Source organism: Podarcis cretensis, assembly GCF_951804945.1.
Source record: "Podarcis cretensis genome assembly, chromosome: 4".
NCBI classification, from domain to species: domain Eukaryota; kingdom Metazoa; phylum Chordata; class Lepidosauria; order Squamata; family Lacertidae; genus Podarcis; species Podarcis cretensis.
In genome coordinates, this window is record NC_137173.1 from 76,751,298 (window position 1) to 76,764,024 (window position 12,727).

General features: G+C 40.5%; 1 protein-coding gene across 4 annotated transcripts in view; it reads left to right on the top strand.

Annotated features, from left to right (window-relative positions):
* The window catches only part of NPAS2 (neuronal PAS domain protein 2), a 104,723-nt gene that overhangs the window by 68,994 nt on the left and 23,002 nt on the right, over positions 1 to 12,727 (top strand). For all 4 annotated transcript variants that reach the window (XM_079972580.1, XM_079972579.1, XM_079972577.1 and 1 more), the window contains exons 3-8: positions 3,244 to 3,392; positions 3,694 to 3,785; positions 6,473 to 6,562; positions 6,979 to 7,099; positions 8,743 to 8,856; positions 12,541 to 12,659. In XM_079972580.1, coding sequence (XP_079828706.1) covers positions 3,244 to 3,392; positions 3,694 to 3,785; positions 6,473 to 6,562; positions 6,979 to 7,099; positions 8,743 to 8,856; positions 12,541 to 12,659 — 685 coding nt within the window. The remainder of the gene's footprint in view (positions 1 to 3,243; positions 3,393 to 3,693; positions 3,786 to 6,472; positions 6,563 to 6,978; positions 7,100 to 8,742; positions 8,857 to 12,540; positions 12,660 to 12,727) is intronic.

Genomic DNA, 12,727 nt, shown 5'->3' on the forward strand with positions numbered 1-12,727 from the left:
AGTCTTGGCAGGTGCAAGGGGGGGGGGACACTCCCGGTGGCAGAGCCTGGTGAAGGAAGGGGCACTTCCGCCTCTTCCTAACCCCCTTCAACAGTACAGATATAAGGGGTTAGGAGTGTTCTGCAGTACCAATCCAAATAACGTCCAGTGGCCATGACTAATCTGAATCAAAAATAAACACACGTAAAGGGACGTCACACCACAGATAATAGTCTCTATTTAGATCTCTGTGTCTCCCTTACAATTCAGTGCTATTTTGTCCAGGGTCCTCTTTCTGTTCTTTTTGGCCACCAGAGCAAAAAGGGTGGCTTTGTGAGTCGCTGAAGCGTTTACATTTCTAAGAAGCCAGATGTCAGGGACTGGGCAGAGGAGGAGTGGTGCTTGACCCTTCCAGGGAGGAGGAAGAGGGAGACAGTTTAGATTTGCAGCAGGGGGTTGAGGGAGGTCCCAGCTCAGAGGCAGATGAGGGGAAAAGCTGGGAAATAATGGGAGAGGGGGAGTAGGAGAGCAAAGAGCTCAAAAACAGAGGGCACTTATCAGCACCTGTAGGAGAGACGATGTGATTCACGAATGAGGAAGTGGGAGAGACAGGGCGGGGGGTGTAGAGATTTACTTATCCAAGGGGCTGGGTTCTATAGCCTCTCTCTGTAACTACTGAATAAAAAGCGGACTGTAAGAAACGTTTCCTTGTCTTTGTACGTTCCTGGGCAAATGGCCAGGAGTTGCTGGCAGCAGTCTGACACCATAGGGCCTTCTCTGCTGCGGAGAGACATCTTTCCTGTATGGGCGGTAGGGTGAGAAATCGCCTCCTGGACCCAGTGTATATAGTAAATAGTGCAAGATGTATTAGGATTGTTCTGTAAAAAAAAGGAGCAGTAAAAAAATCATATATCATCATACAGCATCGTCATACTTAACATTTGTATAGCACTTTCATGGGGGGGGGGTCAATACACTGCACATGCATTATATAAGTGCAGTCCTTTCAACATTCCTGTTATGTAAGTCCGCATTATTGCCTCCTATATTGCAGGTGTGACTGAATCCCACCTGCAAAATAGCGAAAGTCTGGATGTGCCCTTAGTCTTTCCTCCACTCTTTCCAATAGGTAGAGACAAAACTTTGTAGGAGGGCATCTAATATTTTAATGGGGCTTGAGTTCTAAGCCCTAGGTGGGAGACAGGAGAAGGCTGGGGCTGCTCTAGCATAAAGGTTTTCAGAAAGTTGCTTACAGCAACAATATACAACAGCCAAGATAAACGTAATAAACAAGTATTGTTTAAGAGGTGATTCATCTCTTATGGGGAGAAAACTTAGGTGAGCTCTTCTGTATTGAAGGAAGATGCATTAGACTGCTATACTAGGTAAAATAACTATGTTCTGGTCAGGGGCAGACCAGAGGGGGGAAATTAAAAGCTAGGGACACAGAAAATGCTCTCTGTATCAGGGGGACATTACATATTTTATATTGTGCCTGAAATTGGCACAAGTATCTGGTATTACATGCTGGTACAACAACAACACTGATAAATCCACACAAAGGAGATTGCTATCATCTCATTTGGGGTGCCCAAGGAAGTGTAAAAGATGGTTGAAATGAGAGGCTATAATAACTGTCAGATCTGACTGGCATCTGGAGTTTCACAGCAGCTGTTTGCTAGTAGTTTTCTCTCTCTTCCTGGATACTTTCTCATTTTTGTGAAAACAGGAGATTAATTGGCTTATACAGAGCCTTAGATTGCATCTGGTTTAGTTTTCACCATGATGCTTTTCTTTAATGAAAGAATTTCTAGTCTGGCCACTATTTGATTTAGCATCATCTCTTTTTTAGTTTCTTTGTTCCCTGCAGCTTTCCTCTACTAATATAGGTCATGCTATTCTGCTGCTTAGATCAACTGTCTTTTTTTCTAATCTATTTGTTTTCAAGACACAGAAGCCCACTATTCCATATGAAAAAAGAGTGTGCTAGATAATGTGCCGAATATGGGGTGAATAAGTGCATTCCCTTAGAGTCGACAAGCAAGATTGGGCATAAATGATACAACTAGATACAGGAACTTGAATTCAGCTTTCTTTATTCATGCTTATTATTAACGCATGGGCCTGAGCCTTTTCCTTTGCCTTGTAGTAATCAAATAAACAAGAAACACCCATTTGCCATTCTTTCTTACTGGAAATACTTCTTGTGCAGGACAGCACACCCTATCTTGTTGAATCCTGACAAGACAGAAGTACTATTTTGGGGGGACAGTTGGCGGGCGGGTGAAGTACAGACCTCACCTAACACTCCCAAGTTTAAAAAGTGGTATGAGGTTTGGTCGTGTTAGCCCATAGGTAGGCAAACTAAGGCCCAGGGGCTGGATCCAGCCCAATCGCCTTCTAAATCCGGCCCGTGGACGGTCCAGGAATCAGCGTGTTTTTACATGAGTAGAATGTGTCCTTTTATTTAAAATGCATCTCTGGGTTATTTGTGGGGCATAGGAATTCATTCATTCCCCCCCCAAAATAGTCCGGCCCCCCCACAAGGTTTGAGGGACTGTGGACCGGCCCGCTGCTGAAAAAGTTTGCTGACCCCTGTGTTAGCCGCTGAATGTGGTGGTCGAGCAACTTTGGCAATAATATTATTCAGTGTCAATCTAGTGTAGCGTCTAAATTTGTAGAGCAATCCAAACTATAGGAAGCCAGTGTAATTTATGCTGGGCTAAATTATGCCAGTCCAGTGTAATTCATTCTTTCCAAGCTCTGGCAGACAGAAAACAGGTCTTTAAAATAGAGTTTGACTTGTGCTACTCTTTTTGCCAGTGGGTTGCTATGTCATGTAACATTTGGAACAGGAATGGTCTCCTCCTGCCACCCCTCTTTTTCGGAACTTGCTTCAAGCTGAGCTGGCTGAGGATGGAGAACCTAGACCAGTGTACCTGTGGTTGAGATGGGGTAAGGAGTGTAGGCTCAGCCAGAGATCCACTTATTCCAAACCTCCCTCATCCTTGTGGTTCTTGGGTTTGGGCTGCTCCCCAAGTTTATCTTTTCCTTGTAGTACATCTCCTTTTGTGATCCCTGAGAAAAGACAGCATAGCTTTAGAAAATCTTATTTGTTGTAAAAATGAATATAAAATTACATGAAGAAGAACTTTTGTTTTATGTCAGCTTTCTTTGCTTTTCTTAGTGATGAACCATAATGAGAAATAATTTTGAATAACCACGCTGTGTGTGTGTGTATTAACAGTTTTCTCCTGTTTGTAGGGCTTCACGTAACAAGTCTGAGAAGAAGAGGCGTGACCAGTTCAATATCCTTATCAAGGAGCTCAGCTCAATGCTTCCAGGAAACACCCGCAAAATGGACAAAACTACAGTACTTGAAAAAGTCATTGGCTTTCTTCAGAAACACAATGGTAGGTAACAGAGCCATGCCCACTTATTCATCCAATTACTGTCCTGGGTAATGGTGAGGCTTCTTCAAACAGTCAAAATTTCATGGTCGAAGTTTTCCAAGATAGATGACTGCCTGTTTCCGAAATTATATAGTTCCTCCAACAGGTCTTTCCACAGACTTACAACCATCTAGAACTATTAACAGAAGTCGTGTTCTTTTTTTTTTTTGCCTAAGAAAGTTCCAGTTTGCCCCTCCCCACCCCACCCCCCGTTGGATAACATATTGGTAGATATATAACAGAAATGTTTTCATTTGTTTAGAATTCTCGACACAAACAGAAATTTGTAACACTCAGCAGGAATGGAAGCCTTCCTTTCTCAGCAATGAAGAATTCACCCAGCTGATGTTAGAGGTGAAAAACTCAATTTTTGCAAAGTTGTGAATGTGTGTGTTCTTCCAGTGTAAACTGTGGCTACAGCCCTGCAAGCCAGATAATTTTCACTTGCACTTCTATAGGTCGATAGAGCTCAGCAAGAGAGGAGAGGGAATCAAAACCACAGCTTACTGCTTGTGATTACTTATGCCCATGCTCATTGCTTGATTGCTTTCCTGGCAAGCAAACACAAGCTGGCTGTTGCAAAATTATTGTTTTTTAACTGTTAAAATTTTGTTTTAATGTTGTGTGCATACAACTGAACCAATCTGGGATCTTCTGGTGAAGGATGGATAATGATAATAATAGGCAACCCCACTAACTGGAAAGCAAGTGTACTGTAGGAAAAAATTCAAAAGGAGCTCACCTGGTGAAGTGTTGCAGTGTCGCTGCTGCTTAAGAAGAAGGAGAGGTTGAGGTACAAGGATGTAGAGAGGTCAGTGCGCCAAAGGAAGCAGTAGACACTACTCTGACCTCCCTGTCTTTCCTACCCAGTAAGCAGCAGTGACCTCACTACCTCATGTGATGTAATTTAACGTTGAAAATAAAAATTCAAAGCTTGGAACGCTATACCACATGCTTACTGGCATTCAGTGTACTTTATATTTTCATACGAGGAAGAGGAGCTTTTTCAATGTAGCACGCACACAACAATTTTGTGTTCCAAAATGCCTTACACATTAGACTAGTCTTATAATCGACATCCCGTTAATAAATTGAGGTGGTGGGTTCTGTTACAGATTCACATAGATCCCACATTTTCAACGGGTCCAGTCTAAGCATGGCTATCTGGACACAACCCAGTAGCGTTTTAATATCAAAATGTCTGAAGGCCTATTGTTAGATACAGAGTAGATGTTCAGAGAATGTCTTTTCCAAGCCTGAGATGCCTCAGGAAAAATCCTGCAATACTGTTTATTTGCTTGCTTGCTTGCTTAATTTCTATACTTCCTTTATCCGAGAATCACAGGGCAGTTTACAATATAACAACACAAAAATAACAAATAAAAGCAATATCCCCACCACCCAGTATAAAAGTCCATAGATGGATCAATTAGCCAAGGACCTGGTTGAAGAGGAGTGTTTTTGCCTGGTGCCTAAAGATATGTAACAAAGATATGAGCCTCCCTGGGCATTCCACAAGCGGGGAGCTACTGCAGAAGAGGCCCTTTCTCGTGTTGCTGCCCTCCAGACCTCTTTCGGAGGAAGCACATGAAGAAGGGCCTCAGCTGACGATCATAGGGTCTAGGTCAGTTCATATGGGGAGAGGCGGTTCTTGAGATACTGCAGTCCTGAGCCAGTCTTTGTTGTGTGGTCTACATATGAAACTCAAGTGAAATGATAAAACTGAATGTTCCATCCTGGGGTATGAGTGTATTGATAGCAGTGAACTGAATTGCCTTGAATTCTCTTACGATGATATTATTAGTTTCTAACGTTTTCTGGAATTGCTCTTCTGTGTTTAAGCGAATTTTCTCCATCACTATGTTTGTTTGGCAGAAAAAGGCTTCACCTGCTGAATTTCTGCTTGGCTCACAGCTTGGCTCACAGCTGTAACCAGCTTGCTTTTGTACGAACGAGGCAGTTTCAGCAGAGTTTTTGCAGAAAAGTGGGCCATCCTTCTGTTGCACAAACTGTTTGCAAACAAAGAAGTAAAAATAGTCTCATGTTTGGATACATTGATCAGATTCTTCCATAAAATCCTAATGAGAATCCATCTGCAAAATGTATAATGTATTAAAGATAAATAAACCATTTACTCAAACAAATCTCCACTGTAACTCGCTCAAGACAGCTATCTCTGGAGGATTTTTTTTTCTCAAGATTTAAGTATTTCAAGAGTAGAAAAATGTGTTCTAGCCAAATGTGGACCATGAGCTTAATTAATGTAGCTGTCAAAGGCACTTCACCTTCAGTTCTGGGAGAAGTGAGCATTTACGGCTGCAAAGAAAAACTTGGAAAAAAGTGATACAAAAGAAGAAAGGTGTTGACTGTCCTGCTGGGTGGTTGAGGAAGGAGCCCTAAGTTGTTACATAGATTTTTTTGGTTATAGTCAATTAGGGAATGAGTAAATGATGTAATGAAACACTCTTTAGCTGTAATGAGGAGCTCTACAAATGCAGGCAGTAAGTGTCCAGAGGCTGCATCAAATTAATTTCTTGAGCCACTTTTGTGCATCCCACAGATTCTGACTGGAATTTTTTCTTTCTATATTTTTTTTAAGTTAAGGGTTTAGTTGTGGTAGTGGCAGAAGCAGTTCAAAAATGCAAAAAAATATTGGGAACACAGAGGTAAGGAAAAAAGAGGAGGGGAGAAAGATAAAGCTACCAGTGATAAAATTTCATTTGGTTCTTAGTATAAATAGCACCCTTTCCCTTAACTTTTCTTCAACATATTTCTTTTCTTTTCTTGAGAATCAAGTGTGTAGCTGTGCGACCAGACATACCAGCTCCATTTGCAACAGCTTCAAGTGCTGAAGGGCAATTAAACCCAGGCTCTTAGGAGACAAAACAAATCCTGTCTGATCTCCAAGAACTTCCTTGGAGCTACAAAGTTGAAATAAGAAAATATTCTGTGTAAAAGGATTCAGCTGAAAGGTGTGAACCCTCAGTTTTCACCTAACAATACTCCCACCCATTCTGTTTCTTTCTTCTTCTTTCTACCAGGCATTAGATGGATTTGTAATAGCTGTTACAACAGATGGAAGCATTGTGTATGTTTCTGACAGTATCACACCTCTTCTTGGACATTTACCCGTGAGTAGCTCTTGTGGTTCCATATTGAGGATCTCTGAATGAGGGTTCCTTGCATGCAACAAAGGGGTCTGGCTGTGAGTACAGCTAATGTAAAATCCTGGAACTGCATGCCTAACATAACATTTGAAAATTAAGAATGCAGTCTTATTATACATACCTACTCAGAAAGGAGCTCTCCTGAGTTCCATGGGATTGTCAGGCCGAAATGCACTGCATGGTTTTTGTAGATTTGCATGCATTTATTTTATTTTATTTTATTTTATTTTATTTTATTTTATTTTATTTTATTCTATTCTATTCTATTCTATTCTATTCTATTCTATTCTATTCTATTCTATTCTATTCTATTCTATTGGCAAAGAATAGGAATACCATATTTTGGTCATTTCTGTAATGGACACTTTTGTTACTTGCAGTCTGACGTGATGGATCAGAACCTGTTGAATTTCCTCCCAGAGCAAGAACATTCAGACATTTATAAAATATTATCATCTCACATGCTACTGATGGATACTGTCTCATCAGAGTACTTAAAATGTGAGTATTACTTCTACTGCGTTCATGGGACAAAAATTAACAGGGCAGTAATAGTATCCAGGGACGTGGGTGGCGCTGTGGGTTAAACCACAGAGCCTAGGACTTGCCAATCAGGAGGTCGGCGGTTCGAATCCCCGCGATGGGGTGAGCTCCCGTTGCTGTGACCCAGCTCCTGCCAACCTAGCAGTTCGAAAGCACATCAAACTGCAAGTAGATAAATAGGTACCGCTCTGACAGTAAGGTAAATGGCGTTTCTATGCGCTGCTCGGGTTCACCAGAAGTTATGCTTGCCACATGACCCGGAAGCCGTACGCCGGCTCCCTCGGCCAATAAAGCGAGATGAGCGCAGCAACCCCAGAGTCGGTCACGACTGGATCTAATGGTCAGGGGTCCCTTTACCTTTAATAGTATCCAACTAATAGGTTTGGTCAGTACAAGGATTTATGCTAGTGCAACAGAACTTTCCCCACCTCCTCCCTCCCCTGTGTGTGCCCCTCACTCTGCTCAGATCTGCTGTGGATTGTTGCAGGAATCCCTAAAACAGATTGAGGGGGTGCACAAGGAGAGGAAAGGAGGGGAAGTTCTGCTGCACAAGCATAAATCCTTGCCCTGACATATTAGTTGGATCCCACCCATCGGCTCTAAGATTTATTTATCTCTTAAGGGTCTGTACAGTACACTTTAAAGAATGCTTTGCTTGCAATGACATTACATATGTTTTTGGGAAAGGATAGTTCATGTATTATATTTTTCGTTTTGAAGCTAAGGGAACCAGTCCATAGATAATTATTCTTCTATGCAATTTAAAATCTAGAATAATTGTGCTTATTGTACTCAAAAATGGGACTGTTCGCAGCTATGTTATTGAATCTTAAGGGAAAGTGTTATTTTAGTTGGATATACATATAAGGAGACTTTAATCAGATCCTGTTGTAGTCATCTGTTCATAAATTATTATTTTTATTATTATACATGAGAACTTGTGGAATTTTTTGCATATTGGTTTTAAAATCACAGTGCTTTGAACTATTAAAAGGGCAGGCATGGGAGAAGGATCAGGGATTATTAGTTAATAAGATAGATTCATTTTAATCAATTCTATCTATGGTTAACCTGTTTTAAAGACTAGCAAAATTATAATGGTATAAGCTTCCATACATCATCAGATGCATGGTGCCACAAGATACTCTTCTTATTTTGCTGCAGTGTAAGAAACTGTTTTAATTAAAAAAGATTTTTTCCCCAGAATAAATAAATAAAGAATAATTTTGTTATGCAGGAAAAGGAAAAGACAATTAAAATTGCAATGTGAAGTTGATTTTTTGCATTGGATTGTTTGCAATCACATATACATATATTAAGCTTGCGTGATTTATTTCATGGAATGGTACTGAAAAATGGGATTAAGAGTCAAACTCAATCCCTGGCTTTAAGTATGCATGAGAAATACCTATTTATAGTTCTGAGCAGCCTAGGTTTATGCAGAGATTCATTCAGCAGACTGTGGGCCTTTGTGACTACAGACAGCATTGTTGAATTCATTGTGGTTCTTCCATTTGCCTCATTATGTGAATCTCATTGCATTTAGTTTACAAATAATATTTATTTTAACTTTTTTGACATGTGTTTTTTTAAAATTCCAGTCGACGAAGATTTGGAATTTTGCTGTCATCTTCTGAGGGGAAGTCTGAACCCAAAGGAATATCCAACATACGAATATATAAAATTTGTAGGGAACTTTCTGTCTTACAGTCATGGTAAGTCTCAGCTATTCTGTAACTATAACCAGTGACTAAATAAATGTATATAGGGGGTTGAGCGTTCTCTGTGTGTGTGCATGCACATTTCCAACATTAACAGAGCAATTTCAGACAGAATGACAACAACCAGTTGCTTAGACCACAATACCAAGCATTGAACTAGGTGGGATTTACTTATGAGTAAATATGGTTATGACTAGACTGCAAAGCTGCAGTTCTAAGCAAACCCAGAGCACTTGATCCATTTTCTTGTGTAATGAATGTGACTGTTTTACGCTTACTTGTGGAAGGTCCATCAATGCACCATCCTTCAAAGATCCACCTCTGTTGCAAGTACATAACATTTCCGTGGAATATAGTCGTAACATTTTCATTCTAGTAAAATGAAGTAGTCCTTCCACATAGCGCATTAATTGCTAGTGTGTTGTGTGTAGTAATATGGTTGTGCAGATATCAGAGGCATTTCTTATTTCCTGTGTTATAACTAGTGGTGAGCAACACAATTCCCCCAACCTGTGCCTGGGCCATTTTGGTGGTTGTTGTTTAATTTTAAAATCTCTTGGTGCTGCATGTTCACATGTAGCCGCTGTGCAGGAGCACTTATCCAATGATTTATTTTCTTGCACCAAACAGCAGCAAAGCTGATCATCCACTGCAGACATAGTCAACACGGTGCCCTCCAGATGTTGAGGAACTCCAAGTCCTATCAGCCCCAGCCAGCATGTTCTGTGCTCAGGGATGATGAGAGATGAACTCAACATTTGGAGGACACTATATTGGTTACTGCAGAACCACAGCAGTGCCCAGCCATTTTATTTAGCTTTATTTGGGGTTCTTTTTAATGGTCGGGAAATTATTCATTCCCCTTATCTTAAGCTGGAGCATGCAGCTAGCCACATTTTTAAAAGCCAGCAATAGCATATCTTTCTTCCCCACAGCCAGTCTTTCCTTTCCACACTTGAATGCGCACTCCACTGCACGAGCTATTTCTCTAATGTCGCTGAAAATGAATGTTAGCACAAAGTCTAAGGTGAGGCTTAGCATTCTCTAGAAAGCCCCATTGAGAGAATTTAAAATGTTGCTGCATTCAGTTAGGAATGGTTTCAGCTCCTCTGTCGATGGGCATCATAGAAACATAGAATTGCAGTGTTGGAAGTTCTATACTATGCAGGATTCGGTCCCTTGTCTTGGTCAGTTGTAGTTTACGTAGCAAGTAAAAAATTGCACCCTATCAAAGTATTCTTTACAGCAAGCTAGATTAACTTTGCAAAAATTCCTTATTAACCTGCGCTTTAGGATAGTTTATGGTGATTTCCCTCTCTTTAGCGTAATGTTTGCGTAGCCATAAGAAGCTGGTGCTATAAAGGTAGGGGATTGCAGCCTAGCAGGGCATGGTACTATTAGGATGAGTTGTCCCTGTTGCTCACTTTCATGCATTTTCTTCTTCTTCTTGCCTATTGTCTCTGTACAATTCTTTACAATCCAGCTGTAGCAACTGATAGCACCTTGTGACCCAGAGGCACCCTTATTCCCATGCCAGTTCAGTATGTATTGGGTGAGCTTCACAATGGAGATGTGTGTTGGCACCAGCATCTCTCATTGGCAACACCTATGGAAAGCTCCTTATACACATACACAGAGAGGGAGGGAGAGGGAGAGGGAGACATCTCTCTGTCTGGATCCAAATAATTCTGTCTTCTTTCTAGTGCTTAGCAGTTTGCATCCACCAATTACTGAGATAATATTTTTAAATTAAGGAAGGAAAGTTACAGGTATGCATATATGGTCTGGGACATCCCAGTTGCTTCAGAAAAATATAAAATATTGAGGTAGGTATGCAGACAGCATTAAAAAGAAAACACATGCCAAGCAATTTACAAATAACCAGAGGCAACTGTTTTGTAAACCATAACCAATTCACAGTGATCCTTGGCATACTGAGGAGCTGTGGTTTATTAAAACGGACTGTTATAGGGTTAGAGCGTAAGTGGCGTAAATATCATATTCCATATCCCTGCCCCACTTCCTCAACACTGTGTGTTCATACAGTAGAATATTCTTACTGAATGGAAAACAGCTTTGTATTTCTAGTATGCACTAAAAGGCTGCTTTGTGGCAATATAATAACGAAAGTAATAATTTGTTTAATTACTTCCAACTTCCAACTATTTCTTGGATTTCGCTTCAGTTGTTTGCCTAAATATATTCTAGGAGTAATGTTTAAAAAGTTGATATTAGCTCAAATGGTCATATCGTATTCACACTGTGCTTGTCAGAACTCACAATTCCACAGTCTGCAAGACTGTATAAACGCTGCATAACTGGTTGGTGCCAGACCATATAACTAGCAGCATTTTTTTTAAAAAAATGTGGTGAAGCATTCTTTTTTCTTAGTTTCATATGACTCTGAGTTTACCAATATAAAAGGACCATCTTATCAGACGCACACCAATGCAGAAACCCCTTTTAGCCATTACATAAATGTTTAAAAGCATCTTTGTGATGCACAAGTGAAAATGGGCACAGTGGTGATGCAACAGCAAATACACAACTGCATTTTTTATGCAGATGCATTTCTGCATGAGAAGCGATATCTATTTGGCTGCGTGTCTCTGTGAATTGAGCCTTTTTTCTTCAGTCTTAGGAACATGGCAAAATGAATTAAGATGTGAAATAATAGACAGGTACTGTTATTTGATGAAATAGATGCTGAATTCAGTGCGGAAACAAATGGAATACAATTTCGACATGAAAACAAGTGTTTTAAAAACTATATCCTCTAGGGGTTTTTTTTATATAACCTTTTGGTTTCAGGCTAGCAGCCAGAATCTCATGCTGTGCTTTTTCCAGAAGTGTACAACTCAGAGCGTAGGTAGCAGATTGCATATTTCAATACTCATGGGCAGGGCAGAAAATATATCTGCACACAACTAGCCTGTAATAAAGGAGGTAAATATCAGCCAGAATTGGATAGACCAGGAAAAACAGAATCATATTCCACAGCACTGAAAGTGACACATTTCGCTAATAGGGAAGTGGAAGCTTCTCCGAGAGTGGAATGAGACGTCATGGTCACACATTTCAAATCTGTGCTGTGCTGAAAACCTGTAAAGCTAGGAGAGATTTTCCTGGGGGGGAAACTGAGTTTGAGGGGAATAGTGATCTCCATCTCTTCTTGCTACTTCTATCTATCCCAACCCCTCCCATCTATCTTGAGGGGGTTCAGCATCTCCTCCCACCTATTGCTTCTAACTTAACATCGTTCTCCAGCCCATCTGCTATACTGCTGTTCAGCAATGACCAATTGTTAAAGACACAATTTATTGGCAGGGAGGGGGTAGTCAACTAAGGTTCACTCAAGAGTAGACCCATTGAAATGAATGAATGAAGACTGTACGTTCGGGCCATTAATTTCAGAAAGCCTACACTGAGTAAAGCTTAGTGTTGAATACCCTCCAGCTTACTTTCTGGCTTGACTTTAAGTTGTGACTTCATTTTTTTATTCAGCTAATTCCTTAAAAAATAATACATACATATACACATACATTACCTTAAAAGCACTGCCCAGACACATACCTCTCTGAGTGATACCTAGTATCAGCGCATTTCTATATGTATAAAATAGTGGGAGCTAAATACACTAAAAGGCACAACTCTTTGTCTCGCACTTTTCTTATCCAGTGCCTATATCTGCTTGTAATGGCTTTGATGGTGCTGTTCCAAGAGGTTACAGAACACCACTAGGAAAACAAGTCTGCTTTGTCGCTACTGTTCGACTGGCAACACCTCAGTTTCTAAAGGCAAGTGTGTATGTCTTAGAGTCTGTTAAAAGTATTTGTAGTCGTATCAGCCCTTTCAGTCCCTTATC